Raw genomic sequence first — 23,957 nt, 5'->3', positions numbered from 1 at the left:
CACAAGTTGAACATTAACGAGGATCAATCGATAGCGATTGGGTTAACGGCATGGAAGCGCAAAATTGCTAGATTGGATTGATCCTGCGTTTATCTCTTCCCTCTCTCTCGCCCCGCCTATTTTTCTCTTTTCTCCTTTATTCCGACGTGCTTCTCGTTCGGGACGGACGTCAGAAAGAGGAGCGAAAGTGTCATTCGATGTGCACGAGTATCAATGAGAATACCGTGGACCACACGCGCGCACACACACACACACACGCACACACAACAGGGTCGTGCAATTCTTCGACGGAGCATCAACAGAACTCGGTTCCACGGCACTTATTTGCACCGGGAAGACCGCCAATCGCATGGCCTCTTCGTCTCTTTCATCTATTGCTTATTATTCCAACAGCAAATTCCACTCGCCGATGGAGATTTATGGCAGCCGACATATTCTATTTTCTTTTCTTTATTCTCGTTGTTATCATCGACTGTTATAATCCGGTGTGTGCGAACCTTGTTTTTCAGGTATTTTAGTTGCGAACCTCACGAAAAGGAGCTTTCAAACGGTTCGCAAAAAAATTCCCACGGCTTTGAGCAGCTTCCAAAGGTTCTACGTTTCGAAACTGTGAATAAGTTTCGTGCGTCCGGAAACATTCGTTGAAACGGTAGAAACACGAAGCGCGTATGGAGGCATTAAATCGATATTCGACTTCGAACACACGCGCACACCGATGCGAGTTTTTAATAGCTAGAAATTCCTGCGGTTTAATAATATGCTCTTTTTACGACAGGTGCTAATATGGGATTGTGTTATTTCACGGGTGTTGATCATGCGTTAGCCGAGGCGTGAATTACTGAGTAGTTGTAATGCGCAAGGCTCGCTCGTAACGAACGGGGGAGCAGTTGCAGAGAAATTAAATTGCACCATCTCTCTCGAGAGAGGGAGAAAGAGAGAGAGAACGTGCTTTATTCGCAAAAGGGTCACCGAGAGCAACGTCAATTCCCGTTTGAGATCGGTCGCGCGATCTTTTCTTTATATACATTTTTTCTTTTGCCTTCCTGTACAGGAGACGTCGGGTGTGATTTCAATAGTTGGCAGAACCGTGGAGCCTCTGGAGACGCGTAACGGCTTGAGGACCGACTTTCTCCTCCATCTCATGCCTGTGGAAATCGATTTTTTGTTACAGGGCCGCGGGTGCAGCCTTCGATCTTTCGAATACCTTCGCATCGGATTCCCTCTTTTAATTTCACGCGGAATATCGCCAGTGGAGCGAACGAGCATCCGTCAGGCAATCGATATGTCGTTGCAAAGACTGAGTGAAATCGCGATGCTCGGGTATCGTCGCACATTTTCTCATCGTTTCCTACATTTTTTCTCGTCTCAAACGTACGAACGGACGAAAAATGAAGTGAAAACACGCTCCGAGCCTTCCCTCTTCTCTCGTTCCATCAGCTTCACGCTATTCTCTTCCGCCCTCCACACACTAATGAATACACACATATGTCGAAGGTGATCCTGAACATAAAATCGCGAGTATACGACTGAAATTCTCCCAGTGAGTCGTAAAAGGGTATTCACGTTTTAAACCACGACGGGTTTGGGCTCAAAAAGCAATTTATGTATTTACGAGCCTGCTAACTAATGCGAATCGTGTTCGGCAAGCTTTACTGCTCGTGTGTACCATTCTCGTGATATTTTTTCACGAGATCATTGCATCAGTTCGACTCGACTCACATCGAATGCGAAAAATCATTCAGAAACTATTATAACTACGATTCTGCGGGCTTGAATATTCAATTGAATGATTCCAAGGGGATTTTTATTTCTAACTCGATTCGACCCTTCTGACGAACTTTCCAAACTTTCCACCAAATCGCCCTGGCACACTTCAGGCTGACTCGTGAATTCATCGTTTCGATTGCAAAGCCTTGAAAATATATTTCGTGTCCGACGTTCTTCGCCGATTCCTAGTCCGCAACCCATCGCTCCATGGAGAAACGGTCACCCAACCAAGTACCGACCTCGCCGAAGGCTGATGCACAACCGTGCGGATCGTCGGAGCACTGCCCACCGATCATATTGGCTCTTGAATTATATTTCATTCTAGACGAAATAAAGTTTCGTACGTTGTTCCAACGGTTCTACACTCGAGCCCATCACTACGAAGCAAATAATCACGCTGGTGCGTGTGTAAGAAGCCTCGAGAAGATGGATAGGTATGCCTAGGCCTAGACTGCGTGCCGCTCATTCTCTTCTTTGCCACGTACTACCATTTACAACCCGCCAACTTTTATACTCCCCGCTCTGTCGACGTACGATATTTTTAACTTTTGTCGTCGTTGTTCCTTTTGTTTTGGGCTCTAAACGAAATTCGCTTTCTCAAAATGAGCTTTGGGAAAGCGTGCAAATGGTTTTTTCTCACGAGAACACTTTCCATTTTCATGCGAAGGCGTGGAGAAATAAATAGTAAGAATTACTATGCCGCCGTTGCGTGTCAGGCTTCTATATCGCCTTTTTTCGAGGTTTTTACCACAAACGTCGTAATTTTCGTGTCGTTTCCAAATTCAAATCTCTCAATTGCTTATTTTACAGCTAAGCATAGTCAAATTCCAAGAGCTCGAATACGAGGATCGCCGATCCACCGAAATGTTTGAAAATTCACTATGGCACATGGCAGAATTTCATTCGCGCTTTAATATTTATAGGGAGGGAAAAAAATTGGAAAAATGACCATGATACCACAATTTTAGGGTTCTGTGTCGCCCGTTTTGGAGGTTTTTACCAAAAACATTGTAATTTTCCCAGTAAATTCCGAATAAAAACCTTTAAATTGCATTTTTTCCTTTGACAAAGGTTTAATCTGTGCTTTTTTCCTGCGTAGTTCACCGAGGAAACGTTGTAAAATTTATATTGACTCGATGATGAACTGTTAAGCAGTATTATTAATGCCGTTTTGCTACGATTAGTACTCTTTTCACAATCGAAATTTACAGTTGATCATAGTCAAATTTGAGGAGCTCGAACACGAGCATCGATGATCCGTCAAAGTGTTTAAAAATTTACTATGGTACACAGCAGAATTTCATTCGCGCTAGTACGATAAGAGTTTGTAATTCGATGAGTTTTGTCAGTGTATCTTGATGCGAATTCGACTGAAATTTCAAAATCCTTCGACGTGCGTAATTTTCGAGTGATAAACCGATTGAAAACACAATTACAGTGATCAACAATGCAATCGCAATGTTAGAGATTCATGAGAGAGCGTATTTTTCTCGCTGGGCGTTCCATCGTTTTCGCTGTGTGACGTTAATGAATTGCGTCGTCCCCCGCCACCAGGCCAAGTGAATGTTATAAATTTGTTTGCATCCGTTTTCGTAGCATCTGTTGAAACGAGTATTGAAACATTTCGTGGTATGGCTGTTGATAAATAACGCTTCGAGTTATCTCCAATAAATTGTTGCGGAGGGAAGGAAAAATACGAAAAATTGAAGAACGTTCGAGCCGATCATTGGCCAGTTGTTATCGGTGCGTAGAACTCGGGAGAAACTGACGAGCGAGACGTTTCTTTGAGGATAAAATTTCCGGTCGTATTTATTTGCTTCTGCGCGTCAACTATTCGTAGAAAAAAATTTCCTTTGCAGGCTCACCAAAGGCGAAAAGAGTGCTTTAATTTCAATGAAGAAAATCTTCTTTTTCTCGCGCGACGATGCTCCTTTAAGCGATAGTTTATTTCACTCAAGAAAAAATCTTTTCGCATGACATTTTATACCCATTTTGAAAAATCTCTCAGTCGATTCCATGCCCATCTTTCAGCCCGTCAATTTCCTGGTTTTTTCTACTTTTGAAGTTTAGATTGCGATTGAGAAAATGAGATTCCAGTAACGAGATTACAAAACTTGCGAACCGCTTCTTTTCTATCTTTGTATAAATAAGATTTACAGATTATTCCAATAGGATAACAACTCACGTTTACGACCCCCCGTAATCCCTGATAGCAGCTTCAAAACATTTTGTTTTATAGTTACGATGATGTTGCCGAGTAGAAAATCCAATCAGGAAAAAATCTACAGGAAATCAGTTACCTTGAAAACCTCGAATAAATGTCGTATTTCGATAGGAATATATTTGTAAATATACTTCAAAAAACTAAACGAATTTGTTCATTTTTGTGTACACGACACGAAACGAGAGATTTTACAACGCTGTGAAAAAAGAATCCGTCTGATAAAAAATAAATAATAATAATAAATGAAAAAAAAACTCATTAAATTTGAAAAACAAAAATATTTTTTCCACAAATTTCGTTCGAGATTAGCCGCTACGACTTGGTGACGATTAGAACGAAAAATCTAGCGACGAGACCAATAAATGTACAAAGCACGACGATGATGATGACCCTGTCGCGTTCTCTGACCACCAGGATATTGACCCGAGAATTTTAATCGACGCATCTTATAAATTGCTCTGGTATACGCAATGCGTCAATGCGTTTGCTCCAATCAATCAACTTACACGCAAATGTTGACGCTGCGATTTATCATGTTGCGGACTTTGGACCTAACAGCGCGATGATGGGATCAGCCGAACACGCACCTTCAAATTGTTGTCTCTTACGTGGCTTTTCTCCATCAGCAATTCCAATGAGATTCGTTTTGAAAAGAAACTGAAAAACCTTGAAAATTTGTTGAAAAAGATTTCTTAAACTCACGCTAAATACACGTTTATATGGCATGAATGTTTTATACAAGATTGTTCGATACATATAACAACAATTTGTTTCATCCGCCTACTCGATAACTGCAATTCCCATTTCCGTGTCTACAAAAATCGGTAACATAATGAAAAAATGAAAAAAAAATAATAATCAAAAGAACCCCGATGCTTCTGTCGAGTTTCCCTGCAATTCTTTTTACCCGCAGATTATCGTAAACATGCTCGACACTGGAACGTCGTAAGAACACTCAACCAACGATATTAATGCATGTTAATTGACGTTTATACGTGTGAATACTCGTCGCTGATGACGAACGTTAAACTGTCAAAGTTTCATCGACGATATTCGTATTAGACATATATAAGTACAAACTATAACGCTAAATGTGAAATAAAACATACAAAGATAAGTCGAATGAGAAATTTGTGTCAATGATACAAGTTATATACACCGACGCACCACACTCATGCACACTTACAGCATTACATTTATCTACTACGATAAACAATTCTCCAAACACCAGAGATTTTTTCTTTTAATAAACTACGCACTTATGCGATACGTTGTATTATTTAAAACACAAACACGAGAAACACACAGGATGAGCTTAGCTCAAAGGTTTCGTATTTCGAATGGAAAGAGCACTTCAGTTTTCGACGAAACATGTAAAAGTGTAGAAAATTGAGAGATCGGAAGATCAGTTTAAGTTAGAGAATTTCTAGAAAATTACTCGTGCCACGATCAGTTTTCCGATTCGGAGTCTCGTCCTAGACTACGTTCGAACGAGCTACAACGATGATGTTATTGATGAGTTGGTTGCAATTTTTAAAAAAGCTATACGGATATCCGTTGATAAAATTTCGGAGCAGAAATCTTTTTTAGGATTTCGCAACTCCGAAAATCATTCGACGAATTTGCTTGAAAATAATCATTCAAAATTATTGTTCGAAAATTCTCTTCCAATTGTTTCTCTTGAGAAACATAAACATTTCGATTCTCATGTTCCAGCCGAAATTGAATATTAAAAAATGTCACTTCCGTTTTGACAGCTCTCCCGGTAAGCCAAATCAAAGAGATGAGAATTCGTCAGGCCAATAAAATATTTCATATTTCATCAGTCACATAATTATTTGTTGCGTTTCGTTCATAGGATGTGATAGAAAAATGATTATTTACATTACGTAATAAATAAACGAATCGGTAAATACATGTCGAGGACTCTTTGTGTCAGGAAGAAATTTCAATCGAACGAAAGTTGAAAATAATGAACAAGGGTGAAAATATTCTCAACACAATTGAAAAAATACTCATGCGGCTATGTCATGTTCGCGAAATTTGGGTGGTCGAAGATAAGCATCGGTGGTACGCTTATTTTTTGTCTGTGTACGAGATCGAATTTCCTTATAACACGATTAAGTTCGGCTTTGATAATGTATAAGATTCACCATTTATTATAGTTTAAATATAATGCATGCACGAATATCTATAAAATTTGGCAACAATGGATCAATCTTTGTAGATTCGATTACAACTTGCAGCGAATAAACTAACATTTACATAAAATGGTAAAAAGTTGACGTTCCACGTCTTGTTTTCATGATATTAATTCATCGTTGAATTTCGATCGTTTTAGTACCGTTTGAAATGTTTTGGTTTTTTGGAATGATCATAATTATGGTCCTATTTGAAAATTACTTTGCGACAGACGAGTACGAAAGTAATAATACTCTGTGGTTTATTCGCTTATCGTCAACCACATAGTTTATCTTCGTTACAGTTGAATCACAGTCCGGTAACGAACAACACTTTTGAAAGTACATGATAAAGCTAAATATTTTTCGAAAACAGCCTCACATTACAGGCTGAACTATTCTAAGCGTTTGCAATATTATCGAAATGAAATAAATGTTCGAATATTTGTTTCTCGCAACATCGACGCAACTATTTAGTACTAAATATCGAATGGCAAGCATCGCCATTCACTGGGAAAATCGTTTCGTCACAAAACAATTGTCTACAAAATTTCTTTTCTTTTAAATGAGATTATAACAACGCATTTCGTACAAAATGCTTGACGTACAACGTCACTCTTTTCGAGGCAATTTGGCAACATTAACGATCTCTCAAAACATTATAATGATACTTATAAGACAAATATTTAAAATCGTAGAGTACCGTTACTCATCTTTTCCCCCAGTTTACGAAAACCAAAAAATAGGCCGTTTTTATAATATCATTCGGTCGCGTTGTTCAAACTACTGGATTCGTTTCGTCGCTGCAATCTTTCGGGATGAGAACAAGCCAATTGGCTAAAGTCTCGAACGACGTCGTTGAACGTTTCGTCCCCGGTTACACCGATCTCAGAATCCTTCATTTGTTCGTTTAGGAGGCCCAATCGCAGTCTGAAATCCGTGTAATTACATCATATTTTAATATTTTCAGTTTCACAATTGGAAATCCATGACTTCGAGCTTGAAATTTGTATTTCAATGTTTTGCGTATGATGTCAAAATGGAAAATTTCTTACAGCGTAACGATGTCTGCGTTCGCTTCTTTTACAGCGATAGACAAAGGCTTCACACCGCTTTCGTCCTCTATGTGCTGATCAGCACGATGTTTCAACAATAGACATACTTGTGCCGTGTGACCTGTAATAAATCCCCGGAACAAGCTTAGTAACCGTTTCTCGACCGCGACTGTGTGAGTACGAGTCTGCGCTCTTGGCTTTGCCTTCCCATGTCAACTGATTTTTTATCATTTTTTATACGCCAGAAAATAATTTACCTAATTCCGTAGCCAAATAAAGTGGTGTTTTTCCTTCCGAATCCTGGCAATTTATTCTCGCACCGTTCAGGAGTAAATATTCGCAAGACATGACAGAACCCTGTAAAAACAATCATTATTGAAACTTGAAAGACGACGATTCATCCACTTTGGATGAATCACTCTTTAATATAGTAACTCACGCTTATTATAGCCTGATGCATAGCGTTACGTCCTCGGTCATTGATATTGGACCACATTTTATCGGCACCCGCTGCCAGAGCAACGCACATTACTGGAAGATTATGAGCAGCAGCAGCTTTGTAAAGGAGCATATCAGGATGTAAATTTTCAATGTCTTCTTCGTCAGCGAATTCTTCGTCTTCACCAGCAGTGGAGTCTTGATCGGAGCTGAGTTCGAGGCTGCCTTCGATCATTGGTTTCGGCAGGTCACAGCCAAAAAGTAAAACATCAGATTCGAGTGTCTTCTCTCCCGTTTGTTTTTCCGTACCGGAATCTTTATTTTCCGAAGAGTCGCACGTTTCATTTGACAGTTCGGCCTCCAAACGAGTTTCTCCTTTCGTAGTTGTATCTTTCGTCAAATTTTGAGCTGTCGAGGAATCGCTCTCAGTGATAGAACTCTTATTAGGCGTTTCCAAGGAGTCGTTGCTCGTCATATTTCCACTCGATGCTTCAGTCTCTGAATTCATTCGTTTAGTTTGATTCTTTCTATTGTCGTTCGTCGAATTTTCCAAATTCGGCATTATCTTGTCGTACAAAGTCGACTCATTTTTCAGATCTAATATCGCGCTGTCTTCCGAGCTCATCGAACTTCTGTCAAACTTCTTGCCTCTATCACCCTTGCCAGGAATATCGAACGACAACTCCTTACTGTCGTCCGAACTCATTGAAAGCTGATTTTCCTTAACCGATGTCAATGTTGACGACTTGTTACGATTCGATCCATCAAATTTATCGTGACTTCGAGGCCTTCGACGTAATTTTCGCACGCTCCATTTTCGAAATCTTTGCATCTCTCGACTCGAATGCTGACTCGTCGCCATATTCGTCAAGGGTTTCACGAATTTACGATCGACGTATTTCGCTTTGATCCAAGCCTCTCGAATATTTCTGTAAGTTTGATACTTTCATTACTTTTCGTCCATATGTCAGCTCGATGTCTCACTCAATATCGCTCCGAAACGAAAAAAAACCGTACAACAACCTCCTCGCAAGAAATTCGTGTAAAAAAAAACCTCAAATTTTTTTCGTTTACCCCTTGCATTTCGGCGTCGCTTTCGTCATTTCCGGTGGTATTGCCACAGCTTCGTAAACATTATTGACCACAGTGTTTCCTAATTCTGCCATAACTTTTAATATCTCCGGCTCCCAATCGTCGAGTGTCAGAGACCGAACCTTGCTGTAGTGAACTCCAAGACTTCTATGCACACCCGAACATTCTGTAAAGGCGTCATTGAAATTGTTTACGTTGCTAAGTCAATAAAATTGACTTTTACACCTTTTCGATCAAAATATTCGTTTTTCTTGATATATTCTTGCCAAATGATTTTTGTAACATACCGATACACAGCGTGATGCCCAAATTGATGCTCGCCCATCGAGGGTTCGGACTGCCACAATCGCAGCAGGAATCGTTTCCTGGTATTTTTAGTAATTGTTCCCAAACTCTAAAACGAAACAAGCGAATTTTATCGAATTAAATAACGAAATGAGCGAGAAAATATCGAGAAAAATTTCCCGGTTTTTAAGCCACGAAGAGCAATAATACTTTTTCGAAAAATCCGCTTCTGACCGTACCTAGATTTCGGTTTTGGTGGTGGCCTCAGAGGCCCTTTACTGTCACGATTTTGCAGCTGAAGTACTTGGGCATTTGAACTCGTGCTCATACCTCTCTGAATCGCCGCTCCTATGGCTTGTTGCATTGCTGTTACCCAAGCAAGATACATTTCTTCGCTGTCGGCTTGTAGCATATGACTCCTGAGCATAAAAATTTATTGTGTTAATAATGCAAAGCGTGAGAGTTCCACGAAAGCATGAATTGAACACGAAAGCTGATTTTCGTAATTGACTACGTTTAAACAGAGAAATCTCCCTCTATTTTTTCTTCTCATCCGAATTATAACAGAGAAAATCATTCGTGTCAATGGATTCGGTTCGAATTGGTATTCATTCATTTTTTTTAAATTAAAAAAACCATCGATGTATTCAAAAATTAATGATACCCTGTTGATTACCGAATTTATAACGGAAGAAAATTCCTGGTTGACCCAGCATATGCGAGGACTTAATGGAAGGCGATTAGAAATTTAAGAGATAAAAACTGGAGTGATAACATTGCTTACTTCGTGGGGCTCAAAACTTCGAAGCAATTACGTCTGTCACAATCGACGACGGGTTTGACCGTACACAAACGTAAATCTTCTTCCATGATTGTGTAATCCTCTTCGCCAGTACGTTTTCTGTAGACTAATTGATGATCCTTCAGACAGAACCATCGCCTGTTCCAGGTTTTGAAAGCGTTGCTCGTTCGCTTGAACAAGTAACCTTCCATTCTCGTATTGCTCGAGACTGGAATTATCAAATCTCTGCTGGTAACATGAATATGCCGATTTTCCATTTCTTTTTCAAGCTTCGACGAATCACCGCGCATTTTAATCAAATCATCGCTGAGGTCTTTCAAAAATGGATCGAGGTCCTGTGCTAGATCACTTCCCTGATGATAATACGTGAAACAGGCGTGCATATAACTCAACAATGTGCCGAGTATCTCGTGACGTCTACGAGCTTGTAACATCGTAAGGGCATGAATATAATCCAATGCAGTATGACGAAAACACGATCTCGTTGCTGACAATATATTTGACGTTTCCTCATATTCAGCTGGCCTCGATTTTGGCACTTGAGAATTTCTGTTCAACGCCACGTCCAAGTCGGCTGATATTTTCTCGAAATAGTGTCGCGACTCCTTGACTCGTTTGATGTCACTGTGACAAAAAAAAATTATATTATTCTCAATATTCGATCTCGAATTTACTGTAACGATTTTCAAAATTCGAAGTTTTTTCACTGCAGTTTATTAATCAATTTTGCTATTCACTAACGATCAATTGCGAGCTCAGTCAGACTGGTTGGGAAGAAATATTTTCATTACAATCATCACGATGGTTTTTATTCGTTGTAAAGCTTTTTTTTGTATTTTAATAATCTGATTTGATTCCGCGACGTTTAAAACCATACTTCAAGAGCAAATGTTTCGTACAGAACAAACGACGTTTGAATGAAATAAATCAGCTTCTTATCTCGCCTCTTATCGGTATATCTTCAATACATAGGTTTTTTTTATATTCAGGATTACGATCCGGTTACACCGGAAATCTTATCAATACCATGAAACACGAATTATATCATTTTTTAATTGCCTGCTACGAGAATACTCAAACTCACCTTTTGATGAATGAACTCAGATCTTTAACGACAGTTCGAGAAGCTTGATCTAGTAAGATTGTGTGAAATTTGTTCATTTCTTGCAAGGCGTGAATCAGTTTGTTCAGAAAGGCCATTATTTCCGGATCATCGTTGAAGTATAGAGACAACTCCCACAAACTGTTTGTGAATTGGCTGTGAAAATTTATTCAGATTATGTCAAAATCATGTTTTGTAAATTCATAGGTGGTTCGAACAATCATGAATTGTGACAGGATGCAATGGAAAATTGAAGAACTCTCCAAATCCTAATTCAGAGTTTTGGTAAATTTCATAAATTATTTAAGAGTATTTTGAAAAATATAGTCCACGAACCGATGGAAATTCTTCAATTTTTCTTCTACCCTTTTCATATTTTACAAATTTTAACAAAAATAATTCATATTGAACAATATTATAGGCCAGTCGACAGTTTCGTCAAATATTTGAAATAATCATTTTTCATATCAGAAATTTTTTATTTTCTCAAATCAGTGAATAAAAAATGTGATTTCCGACTGTTGAAAATCTCGTGATGTGAGCAGATTGAACGGTATTAGTTGAGACTGTTATTTTCCCTGTAATATTAAATGCATATTGAAATCTGCTTTTCCTAATAATGATGCAAATTTATTCAGCAGCACTGATATTAATTCGTTGTATCAATTTCACAAGGTCAATGTTCCGTTTGTTCTGTTTTTATAAACGTTCGTACAAAAACTCTTGTGAAAAAACTGGATAATCGTAAGTTTTTTCTCTATTTTTTTTATTCCAACTTCTCCATCAATCATACACAATACAAGTGGTGTAGCGGTGTGTGGTAAAGCAGAAATTATGAGGCCTGATTGTGTGGACAATGCGAGAAGACTGCATGAGTCATACCAGCTCACACCAGTAATTTTACCCACACACATGCACGAACGTCGTGTTTCTCTTCTCACAGTTATTATATTTAATTAACATTATACAAAAACCATGAATATCCTGCAATTGCATGCTGTAAATTCATTTCCGAAAATTCACAATCTTTTCAGAAAGTATTTTTCCTCTATTGAATTAAACACCTTTCTATAACACCATTGTTGGTATAAAACAAAATATCAAATAATCTTACCTTTGTTGTCCCACAAAGTTTTTTCCAGCATCAATCATTGAGTTGCAGTTCTTCAATACCTGAGGTTGGGAAAAGAAGATTAATAGGAGGTAGAAATGAAAGTCTTTGAAATGTAATGACAAGGATGACAAAATATTTCTTTCTTCAAAATTCAATTTCAACACTTTTTCCGGTTTCATCCAGAATACAATTTACTATTATTTCAAATCATGAAGTTGTGATACAAATAAAACATAGTGCATCTTAAAATACACTCAAAAGAATTCTTGATTTTTGGTGTACACAAGTTATTTATCTGTGCATAAAACTTGGCCAGCCTTCCCAGTGTGTCAAAAGAGACTCGAATAGACATTTTATTCTTTTTAGGATTTCAATACGTTGCGTTTACTTCCAGTGAATATTCGTATAGCTTTCAAATTGAAGAGTTCAATTGAAACTCCAAAAATAATTTTAAAAAACAACAGATTTGAGGATAGTTTACAATTTTAATTATTTTCTGAAGATGTTTGAAAAAACTAATTCAGATTATGTATAACATTTGATCATAGCTTTGGTTTTCATTAGTGAAAATAAAAAAAAAGCATGGAAAACCTACTATGTGGATAATGTTTGATTTTCAGCTTAATTAAAAATTCTATCAGTGAATGTTTCGATTTTAATCCCATTGAATTATTTCAATTTTCAGCTCAATGCATTCTGTTAATTATACTGAATTATGCTTTGATGGTTTTCCATGCTGCGAATAGGGCTACAACTACTGCCAATTGAAATTTCCAATTAGCAATAATTGAGTCAGCAAGTGCAGAAAAAAACATAAAGTTCTTGGATTATTCACCTTATCCAGTTTTTGCTCCAGCTGGTCTATGTTTCCTTCAACTTCTTCAACGCAAGATCTGTCAAAAAATGATGTATTCAATGCTCGAAGAAATGCAAAATATAAAGGAGAGATTTTAAAAAGATTTTTTCAAGATGCTGAAAATAAGTGCAATGTTGTTCGATATTTTGCAATACTCGTTGAAATGTTTTTAAATTGCGACGAAAGTCCAATCGTCAAGAGTCAATTGAAACAACCAGTGTTAAACAATAGCGCGTGAAAATTAGAAAGTTTGCAAACAGCTCACCGAAATTTCGGAGTATCACGAAGGCACTCGTCAAACTCAATTAGAGTCTTCATATTTGCACAATATTTCGTGGCTTACGCCTAAAGAAAATGTTTTTCTTTCGTACTTTGAATACGTATGGGAATATCGACGTTTTATAAATTTAAATGCAACACGTGTAAAAAAATACAAAATACAGAAAGGAAAAAACGAACATCGAGTTCTCTTGTGTTACGCTTTTTAACGGAAAAAAAACAATGATATACACACAAACGCACTCTACTTTGCTGTCAAAAACTCACGGATGTGAAGTCAACGAATTAACGAATGACTCGCGCTCCACTGACGCCAACCGAACGAGACTAAAATTCTTGATGCACCAGTATTGCCAATTTGAAAATGGACGACAAATTAAAGTCCTATAACTGTCAAAAAGAGGACCAGCTGAGACGACGGTTTTTGCAATAATACTCAACAATTTGTAGTTATTAAAACGTTCTTTTATTGAACAAATAAATATATAAGTAGTTGAATCTTCGTGAACAAATGAAGTGACATTAATGCGAGAACGTTAATAATAAGTGAATCGAGTGGAAATAATTTACGAATAGTAGATTTTGCGATAACGCGAGTTTGCAAAATGTCAAATAAAATTAATAACTGTTTGTTCGAAAGTATAATAATAAAAACGTCTTTAACTGACAAATTGACGAAATGATTTCGACGATACTAGATCACTCGGATGTCTCATGGTTCGTTAGTGATTCGATAAATAATGTCGAAGGATTAAATAATGCCCCGTAAAGAAAAGACGTAAGAATGCTAATGATTGCTTTCGCCGTTTTTGCCGTATACACACACAAGCTAAATTTTCCGAATAAACTTATTTTTAAAACGCATGTTTGTAAATATTTTTGTAGAAATGCCAAAACATGGGAACGAGACAGACGAAATCGTATGAACACATACTTCAAAACCCTGTCAGATCTTTTACCGCCTCAACAGGAAGGACGCAAAAGAAACAAAGTCGACATACTTATCCATGCTTCCAAGTATATAAAAGAATTAAACAATCGAACCGACGAATTGTTCGGCGCTCATGCCGGAGAAGCTCACAGTAAGTTTTGTTCCAAGAATTCTTAATCTAAAAATTTATCAATTTTCATACAATACGATTGGTTGTAACACTGGAATACATATACTGAATTTGTTTTTACAGAGGAAGAACTGACCCGTTTGAAAAAATTGGTCACTCAATTATTCTCACGAACTCAACTCCTTTCTGCTCTGCTACGAGATGCTGGTATAACGGTTCCTGCTGAACCGGCATTGGAAAAAATCTCTCCTCTCAAATGGTCAAACAAAATAAATGTCGAAGAGAGCGAGAAATATGTTGACAGATTGCCGGAGCGTAAAAAACCTGACAAACGAAAGAGCAAACAGACAGGATACAAAGTGCCTTCGAAGCAAAAAATCGTTGCTCTTGTCAACGATGCGCCCAAAAAAGTTTCTGATATCAAGGAAACCCTTGAACTCGGTCTCATAGAAGATCGAGAGAATCATGTAAATAGTAGTATTAATGAAAACTGTGAGACTCACGATGCTGGTGCTGGTGCATCAAACGAAACTCCCAATTCTAGCGCAGGTCGAAATATTACAGGTACAGCTAATCACTCAGTTATAAACTTCTGACATATGAAAAGAGATGTGGTTCTCCTTGAAGTTTACCACACGAGGAAATTTCAGAGCTTTTGTAGTTACTTTCCAAAAAAATTCTTAGAAATTTCTCAAAACACGGTTCACGAAACATTTCTCAAACACTTTCTTTTCCACACCACGAAATAAGGGAAAAACGGTCTTTGGAGGATCTCAGCAAAGTTAGAATCGTCAATAAAATGATTTTGGCAAAATTATTGAATTAGTCACTATTTAAATAATATTTTATGATTTTTATTAAAACTCAAAAGTTAAAGTTTCCACCTGATGCCCATTAGATTTTCTTTCGATCAGCTTGTTTGAACATTACGCGTTTGAATATTCAATTTTCAGCTCAAGCAACGATAGAGCTCCACAAACAATAAAATAAATATCACTCGTTATTGCAGCACCCTCCCAGAACTATGTGTGCCCTCAACTGGAAGGGACAGTACCGAAACCTGGAAAGAGAATCCGAAAGATGGAGTCGCGAAAAAAGGTCAAAAGAAAAGGAAAAATGATCGATCCGAAGTTGAAGAAGAAAAAAATCCACGCAACATCGTCGCAGAGCCAGTCGATTGCGAATTTGTTGCCAGGCACGCTGATCTGGTCCGCGGGCAAAATAGTTCCTCTGGTAACCCCCATAACATCTTTAACGCCAAATATACTCGTGAGTGCCCAAGCTCAATCGTCAAACCCAATAATTTTGGGTAACGCACAGCAGAATCAAATGATCGTAATGCAATCGCTCACTAATCGCGTACAAAATTCAGTTTTGCCAGTACGCAATGAAACATTGATGAAGGCGGTCCAAAAAGTCACTCTGAACGGCGTATCTGGTGTTCAAACAAGTTTAGGAGTAAATTCGCGGGACTGGAGCATGAAAAACATAGTTGAAGCTTCGAAAGTTGCTGGCCGAAAGGTTATTTTACCGAAGGGCAAAGAAATCACAACGACAACGATGACGTACAAAGTTCCCATTCCAGCTATTCATCGAGAACCGGCGTTGACTAAATTAATCGAAAATTCCGATAATCCGGGTTCGAGAAAAACTAAAAAAACAGTCAAAGGCAAAAAAGTACAGAAAGTGCGGGAAAATCTCGATCCGGAAATCAAAGAAGTTCACAACCAAAATACAAGTCTGAATGAGGCAGGAAGCAGTCAAGAGGACATTGCCAAACTTCCGGAAGCGTCGAGCCCCGCTACGACGGGGAATTCGGTGATTAACGAAAATAAGAGAAAGACTACGGAAGAAGCATCCTCGTTGGAAAGTCCACAATTAAAAATACCAAAAATTACTAATTCCCCGGAGAATTCTAAATCGACAGAGGGCGTAACAATAGTTTGTGAGAAAGTGTGCAAGAACGCTGACGAATTTAGTGAAAAGACGAAGAAAAATGTCGAAGATCGTATTTCCGAAGACTTGAAAAAGCCTCAAAGTTCTCTGAACAAATCACTTGAGAATCAGGAAAATCCGGAGCTTCCAGAAACCGAAATCCAAAATATTTCACAGCCTGAAACATCTGACACGAGTAATAAAAATTCCGCGGAAACGGAAAGTGTTTCAAAGATTTCTGAAGATCCAACGCTCGGCTGCGGGCCTTACGACCCGAAAGTTTCGAACGGATGGTCGACAAAGTCTGATGAAAAAATACCTAAAGAAACGGAGACTGCGAAGCCAGCTGCGGAAATTGGAAGAGCTTCGAAAAGATGCGCCGACATGGAAGCCCCTGAAACGACGGAACTTCCGGAAGTGAATAAGACTGCGATCGTCGAAATTGCTGTCGTGCCTGAGAAGGAGAAAGAAGAGTGCGATCTTGGAACTCGTTTTGACAATCTTCTGCGAGCAACGGCGGACGCAGAACCGAAAGTGGACGAGAACAGTATCGTTGAGAGTACAAAGATCATTTTAAATCTCGATACGAACACGACAACGACGATGAAACCGGAAGTTTGTGGAGCTTCTATCGAAGCTCTGAGCACAAGCGTTTCAACGTCGGTATTGACGAACGCGGAGGAAGAAGGAATCGTCGAGGAGGCGAGAATGAACGACAATCGGGGGAAGGAAGATGCGTTGAAGTCGTTGAGTTACAATTCGGTGAATTCGTTCGTCCCAATTGGAAACAATCGCGCGGACGGTTTGCACTCCGATTTGTCCAACGATTTGTTCGCCTCCCTTCAGGTCCCCTCGAGTTCTCACAATCCCGAGTCAATATCGCCAACGGCAGCATTCTTAATGGCGTTCCCATTGGTCTCTTCGTTAAACGGTAAAACAGAAGTGCTCGAGGAAGAGATGAAAGAAGATTTGAAGTACCACAGCCAAACGCCGCCGATGCTTTTGCAGATCGGTGCCATAGAACCGAACAGTTTTAAAGTGAAGAACGATTCTCCTCCAACGTCGACGATTCCTGTCGACAAAAGCATCCAAGAACCGATCAAAACTAACAACAGATCTAACGAAGTACCAAAAACCTTGCCGAAAATAGTGACGAACGAGACGCTCAAGGAGCCGTTGTACAAGGTCGTACAATATCCCGAGCCGACTCTGGTCGCAAGTGAAAATTTCGTAACGCTGCCGAGCGTCGTTAGACCGAGCGAGAGCGTCAGTACGACGAACGCTGAAATTCAGTCGACAACGATCGGCGAGAATTCTCGCGCAGTCACGAACCCCATGGCCCCGGATTCGACGCTGGCGAGTCAGCCTTCAGGGAAATGTGGGAATTCCGTTCGGAAATGTGACAACGAAACGGATAACGTTCCTCTCGTATCGAAGTACGAAGAGACGAATCCCAATCGAACAATCGTTTCTTCGAACTGCACGAGCGATTCGTCAAAGTACGAGTCGAACGCTCGTTATCCGACGATTCCAGACTACGTACCGATTTATACAAATTTCACAAGCTCGTCGCAGCAGCAATCACGTCCGAATTATGGAACGTTGAAAACCGCGACGATGAACACCGCAGAGATAGCGACGACGATTTCAGGCCTCGATACAGCGATGTCTTATCCGTCGATAATGCGATCGCAGGCCGTTCAAAGCGCCTACGTAGCTCACACGACTGGGAAAGAGGTCGTGCAATCGATGTACGCGAACCGGCGAAAGGAGCCGGTCGTAAACCCAACGGAACCGATCACTTCTTACGTCGCATTTCCATCGGTATCGCAGAGTTTGCAGCACGATTATTTGCCGAGAAGCAAAGAGACTTATCAGAGTTACGACATTCACGGGAAAGATAATCGAGGATTCCAGGGCTATCCGGAGGGGACGACGAAGAGTTCAACGATCCAGGAGACCGGCGGGAGCCAACAGGACCGAACTTACGTCACCTCGCGGGCCAACGAAAACGTTAAAGTCAAGGAAACTTTGAACGTTTTCCAAAGCTATCCGAGCGCCGTATCGCAAAGCACGAAGGAAACGACGAGCCACCGCGGAAACGCGGAAAATTCGAGCAGACTGACTTCCCGAGATGTTGCTCAACGCGAGGAAACCTTGACGCGCTTGAACAATGGGAAAATCGATAATTTCTTACAAACCAGTAGCTATTTGACTTTTCCGAAAGATCCCAAAAGCAATTCTGTCATCGGGGACGCGATGTTTCAGCAAGCGAAGCGACACGAATCTCAGAATTACGTTCCTTACAGCAAAGAGACGAAGAAAGCGATTTACGATAATTCCTCCAACTCTGCGTTGCCGCAGACCACCAAATCGCAGTTGCTTGCGAATTCGACGATTCCGCGTTATGGCTCGAACCAACTGAACTCGGAGCAGCAACAGACTTGCGTCGCTACTTCTAATTACGTCCAGAGCACGAGCGTTTCCGATAATGCGATGAAATCAACGACAACCGTTGCTCACAATTCTTCGAACTTCAGTATTCTCTCGTGGACCACATTTTCGCCACTCGGGGGCGCTAGCGTCAACAACGCAAACGGAAATAACAGCAGCAACCCGAGTCACGTGCATTACGAAACTGGCAGCGACCACGTGGAGCAGGCTGAAGCAAAAACTTCTTGTGAAAACTACTCTTACGCTTCAGTCCACAAAGAATCTTACGGAAACATGCTGCCGAGCGAAGGATTCAGCGGGGAATCATCGCTCATTGATAAATCCCGAGAAAAATTGATGAGCGAGAGTCTGAAGCCTCAAATATTCGAAGATTCCTCCAAAGCTAAAGTGTCTCAGGCCATCGTGACCGAGCACAAAATCGTTCGTTCTCACAATCAGAACGGAAACACCACGACGGATTATAAATACGTTGGAGAGACAAAAAACAAGCAGAACAAATATCCGATGGGTTCCGCTTACACGCAAACGGAATTTCCGAGCTTGGAACAGCAGCCAAGTGCCAAGGGGGCTCAGCCTGTTGTCGGTGGAAAGCTAGAAAAGTCGAATTATCCGATGCCCACGTACGACTCGCAGACTAATTTCGATATTTCCGAAACGAACGTGGCGATAAAGTGCAACAGCGAGATTTATAACTCGAGCAATTACAAGTACATGGATGAGAAGGATACGAATTTGCAATTGAAATATCAGCCTCATGCGCAGAGCCAGGCAACGATTTTGCACCACGACGCTGCCACTTACAACGGTGTCAAACACCTCAGTCAACAACAGCAACACTCTCAACAGCAACAGCAGCAGCAGCAGCAACAGCAACAGCAGCAACAACAGCCGATATCAAAACAGAGCAAAACTATCGAACAGCAACTGCAACAGCAACAGCAGCAACAACAACAACAACAACAACAACATCAACAACAACAGCAGCAACCCGCAAGACCACCGGTTAACTGGATGATGACCCCGGAAATAAAGCACAGCACGAACATAGCCGATTTGATATTACCACCGATCGGCAAAGAGCTTGAATTCTGTCAGAACAACATTTTTACTCAAGCAACCTCTTACAATCAGACCCCCCCTAATCACCAATTCTACAATAATTATGAGGCAACTGTGACCGCCCCTCACGGCTTCCCAAATATATCAACGCTGCAAACGGATCCACGGAGAATTCCCGATGGTGGCTTTTATCCCGAGGAACAAGCCTTTTCTTGGTCTCCAACAAAAAATACTCAAATCGAACACAACGCGATGCAAAAGTCGATCGATCAACACGTCGTCGTTCCCTCGACTCTTCCGACTCTCGTTGGTGATCTGGCCCTCGGTACAAACATTTCGGAAAAGCAGAGTTTCCTCTTCGGCCAAATGGCCCCTCGTAACAAGGACATTGCGCAAGCCCCTCCGGTGAGCAAGGACAAAGATCACGTCGTCAGGGACTATCAGACGATGATAAATACTCAAAATCCTCAGCAAAGCGTTCAGGGCACATCGTTTTTGTCAGTGAGCCAACTGGTCGAACACGAAAAGGCCGAAAAATCGAATCAACAGCACAACCATCATTCCCACAACCACAATCATCACCAGCACCATCATCAGCACCAACAGCACCAACACAATCAACAACAACCTTCTGTTCCAACGAATCATCAGCCGCATACCCGAAAGCAACGCAAGAACACCAACGGCAGCCCTCGTACGACGGGCAAACGTCAAATCGACGCGAGAAAAACAACAGCGAGCGCGAACGTCGTCGATCAACTGCACCCACAGACTACCGCGGAGGAACAAAAATTATCAACTTCCCATACGTTCCCCGAGCAAACTTATCACCAGCATCATCAACAACAGCAACAGCACCAAAACAACAGCCAACAAAATCAAAAGTTTCAGCAAAACGATGTACACTGGCGAAACAGACAGTGCAAAAGCAACTACACCGCGGAGGCTCTCATTGGTGGAAACACGAGTGTTCAGGACAACAATAATCCTGAGAAGCAAATGCAAGCCTCGACCATAAAATCTTTCGCATCGGAATATCCTCAAAATAAATATCCAGCGGGTATCGGCACGACGGAAATGATAATGCCAACGATCAATTATCTCCCGAATCCGAGCGACGATCCAAACGCCTACGGCCAGAGCGTCAATCAAAATTTCAATCCATCTTCCTACGCGTATTCACCAAATACCAATATTTATCCGACAACTAATTTCATAACGAGCATATCCAATACGCCGACCAGTTACATGATGCCGTTGCACGACAATCCGAGTGACTTCATCGAAGCCAACTCGTTTTTGTTGCCAAACGTAACCTCGACGACGAAAACAACGTTGAATCTCTCGTCCACGACTGTTTCCACCGTCACGAGTTCGAGGCTCGCCACTTCCTCGAGTTTGAGCGCTCCAACGAACTCGAAAAGTCAACAGCAGCATTACAGCACTACCAGCAGCCTCGTGAAGAATCAGAATTGCGAAAAACGCAATTCTTATACGACCACCGCAACGAAAAAAAGCAAACGGAAAACTGACAACGCGAGCATGCACAATTTGGAATTTCCAATCTCGTCGGTCGCTTCCCAAATCGATGACTACCATTCTCATCCTCATCATCATCATCACCACCATCATCATTCACATCCGTCGAGTTTCCTCACACCTCCTCATGCTAATTCCCTCTATCAAAATCATTCCCACCCCAGTTCCGTTGGATTAATGACCAATTCTAATCGCATACCGAGAGCTACTACTTTGAGCAATAATCCTCCTCTTGGACACCATCATCCGTCGGGAACTAGTCTCACTAATTTTAATCTCAGCACCATCTTTCCTGAAATCAACGACAAGGTAACTTTTTAGTAAGTTTGTTTGGGTTTGTTTGTGTTTGTTTGGTGACTGCGTAATTTGTGCAAAAAAAATATAATCAAAAATCCGACAAGGTGTGTGTGTGTGTGTGTCCTGATATAAGGTTATAAGTATTCAAATAAAAACATCAAAACCCTATAATTTATGGTTTTTACGGGGAACGTCAGCCTCCCCCGACAGAATATCATTTGTGGTGACCAATGAAAACAGTTCGTACGAAAAAAAAATTCTACCGCTATTTTTCGGAAAAGTTGCACTTCTGAATATTTACCTTATCTTGTGTCGAATGTTTTTCTTGGTACTCCAATATTCGTTATCTTTTTTCGAGATTGAGTGTACCCTTGATTAACTTCCTCAAGCCTCCGTGGGCGCAGACTTATTTTATTTTTGGCATAGGACAAGCTTCGTTATCGAAATGAAATATTGAACAATTTCGATCCGTGATATGGAGTTGCTCGAGATTTTCGAGCCGTCGAATCGTTACACTTGAGATGTATTTTTGGTAGTAATGAATTTCTGAAAATGCAGTAGAGTGGTTAGAAATATTTGAAAATTTGCTGCAGAATTCATTCGCAATTTTTTCATTCTTTTAAATATTTTCCTGTGTGGTAAATTTTCAATTATTTTAAATTAGAATGAACAGGGAAAAAGTTTTACAATTTTACGTAAGGACAAATGACTGGAACAATCTGAATTTCTATTCAGAGTAAATTTCCGTCAACCATTGTTTCAAATCCCACGGGCAACGAGCTCAGTTCGATACGTTCAAGATCCCAAAAATGAATATATTTTTTTCATTTCATATTTAAAGTCATTCGATAATTTCAGGTATCCGGATACAAGCCTCCGAACGTAATTCCCTCTGGATTGTCCCAAGCATCGAATCATCCTACTGTGACGTATCCTCAGCGTGGAAACTACGCAGTAAATAACACGCTTGGCCACATACCTCAGGTACGAACTGCCCAACATTTTCCTATCTTCTCGTTTCAATATCATCGACGATAAAATAAAAACGATCGTAATCGATATTCGATTTAATAAATGCTTTTCTTTCATGTTTACATAGGAAACGACTCAATTTACTAGTGACTTGCCAACTGCTCCACCACCAGGTGTACTCCATTACAAAAATACCTGACGAAACGGAGAAGGTCGATAAATTGTGCACGAAAAGATAAAAACAATGAAACTGAAAGAAGAAAGTTTGGAACTTTCGTTTTATCGGTGAAAAAGTTTATACGTTTGTACATATTATAGCTAGATATGTTATTTAATAATAATGAAAAACAATTTCGCCGTACACGACTCTCGTTGCCACTTTGATTAATTATATTTTCATTCTCTACTAAAATTTTATTTTTTGGCTACAAAGCAGACTGGATTTGTGGTTCAAAATCTAAAAACTCAACCTCCACAATTACCGACATCGCCTTTAAGGTTTTTTTTCCTGAAAAGAACATTCGAAGAAGACGTAGTTAATGGATCAAAATTGTTCTGGTAAATATTTATTCCCTTCTGGACATATCGAATAATTTATTTCGTGGTCGAGAAAGAATTTTGATCGACGGTTGGTTATGACGTTTTATTGTTTAAGGCAAAAAAGGTTGAGACGAAAAGTGAAAAAATGTTTCAAAACACCGTCACGATCGAAAGTTTGCGCATATCAGGCGACCCCGTATTTGGAAGCGTGACGAAAGTTTGGATGTCTGCGGCCCTCTTGACGAGCCGAGGGTCACGATGGATAGATCACGTCATAAAATTCAATCAATCTACTCGTTGCTTCTAATCTGTTAGAACGCTCGTCGCTAGTGTTCGTCGAGCCAGAGAGATGGAAAGTGCTAGAGCAACTCGTTCGAACGTTGTGTCGCATTTTGATAGTGAATGAGGAAATTTCAGCATCGATAGACAAGCGATAATGCGTAATCTGTTGAATAAGTGCGCACGCACTCGGAACAGAACAAGTGTACTATGATCGTGTAAAAATGTCTACACATGGATATTCATATGCGTAGTGTGTACACATAAATCTATAGGTTTACACGAGATATAGAGACGTGCGTCTGAAAGAGATTATTAAGCCCGATTGATGAAAGAGCTGTACGTTCCTCTCGTTCGTATTATATCCAGTTATTCGTGTCAGACCGCGAGGGAATCAAGTACGAGTGTATCCAGGCACGGGTACACAAACAAATATTTGAACGCAGATCGCTACGGAAAGTTCGAATGTACTCGGACAAACATAACGTATAGTTTAAGAAATAAATTCGATGTGGAAAGGGAATTTAAGCCGAAGAGATTTGCTTCATTTTGTTTTCGTTTTCGTATCGGGATCGAAGCGAATCAAACTGAACGCGTAAGGTGGAGAACCCAGTCCCCAGGTCTTAC

The 23,957-nt window shown here is 40.2% G+C and overlaps 2 protein-coding genes across 4 annotated transcripts; one reads left to right on the top strand and one right to left on the bottom strand.

Annotated features, from left to right (window-relative positions):
* Positions 1-4,665: 4,665 nt before the first annotated feature.
* Positions 4,666-13,497, bottom strand: CenB1A (Centaurin beta 1A). Its single transcript, XM_043412521.1, has 12 exons — positions 13,181-13,497; positions 12,895-12,952; positions 12,060-12,118; positions 10,928-11,101; positions 9,826-10,467; positions 9,281-9,460; positions 9,044-9,150; positions 8,739-8,922; positions 7,666-8,593; positions 7,484-7,583; positions 7,227-7,347; positions 4,666-7,101 (listed from the first exon to the last, which is right to left on the bottom strand). The coding sequence occupies exons 1-12, from the start codon at positions 13,231-13,233 to the stop codon at positions 6,933-6,935; spliced, it is 2,775 nt and encodes a 924-aa protein (XP_043268456.1). The 5' UTR covers positions 13,234-13,497; the 3' UTR covers positions 4,666-6,932.
* Positions 13,498-13,575: 78 nt separating this feature from the next.
* On the top strand, positions 13,576-23,864 carry LOC122406798 (nuclear factor of activated T-cells 5-like). 3 transcript variants are annotated; one of them, XR_006260075.1, is made up of 8 exons: positions 13,579-13,972; positions 14,080-14,276; positions 14,379-14,819; positions 15,265-21,551; positions 22,398-22,523; positions 22,639-22,796; positions 22,948-23,069; positions 23,167-23,864. XR_006260075.1 is itself a non-coding variant. In XM_043412515.1 (6 exons), the coding sequence occupies exons 1-6, from the start codon at positions 13,953-13,955 to the stop codon at positions 22,708-22,710; spliced, it is 7,143 nt and encodes a 2,380-aa protein (XP_043268450.1). In that variant the 5' UTR covers positions 13,579-13,952; the 3' UTR covers positions 22,711-22,872. The 3 variants fall into 3 exon arrangements, 2 of the variants coding, with proteins under 2 accessions (XP_043268451.1, XP_043268450.1); XM_043412515.1 differs by lacking the exons at positions 22,948-23,069; positions 23,167-23,864 and having other exon boundaries at positions 22,639-22,872; XM_043412516.1 differs by lacking the exons at positions 22,639-22,796; positions 22,948-23,069; positions 23,167-23,864 and having other exon boundaries at positions 13,576-13,972; positions 15,265-21,562; positions 22,398-22,511.
* Positions 23,865-23,957: the final 93 nt, after the last annotated feature.

Source organism: Venturia canescens, chromosome 2 (genome assembly GCF_019457755.1).
Source record: "Venturia canescens isolate UGA chromosome 2, ASM1945775v1, whole genome shotgun sequence".
NCBI classification, from domain to species: Eukaryota; Metazoa; Arthropoda; class Insecta; order Hymenoptera; family Ichneumonidae; genus Venturia; species Venturia canescens.
The sequence above is the reverse complement of the archived record's forward strand: the minus strand, read 5'-3'. Positions and strand labels throughout refer to the sequence as shown.

Excerpts from the sequence above, each read along its gene's own strand:
- CenB1A (XM_043412521.1), bottom strand. The coding sequence starts at position 13,233 with ATGAAGACTCTAATTGAGTTTGACGAGTGCCTTCGTGATACTCCGAAA. Across the intron at positions 11,102-12,059 it reads AACTTTGTGGGACAACAAAG|CCAATTCACAAACAGTTTGT; the intron begins GTAAGATTATTT and ends AAATTTTCACAG. Across the intron at positions 7,584-7,665 it reads TGCATCAGGCTATAATAAGC|GGTTCTGTCATGTCTTGCGA; the intron begins GTGAGTTACTAT and ends TTGTTTTTACAG.
- LOC122406798 (XM_043412515.1), top strand. The coding sequence starts at position 13,953 with ATGCCCCGTAAAGAAAAGAC. Across the intron at positions 14,820-15,264 it reads CGCAGGTCGAAATATTACAG|CACCCTCCCAGAACTATGTG; the intron begins GTACAGCTAATC and ends TCGTTATTGCAG. Across the intron at positions 21,552-22,397 it reads TTCCTGAAATCAACGACAAG|GTATCCGGATACAAGCCTCC; the intron begins GTAACTTTTTAG and ends CGATAATTTCAG.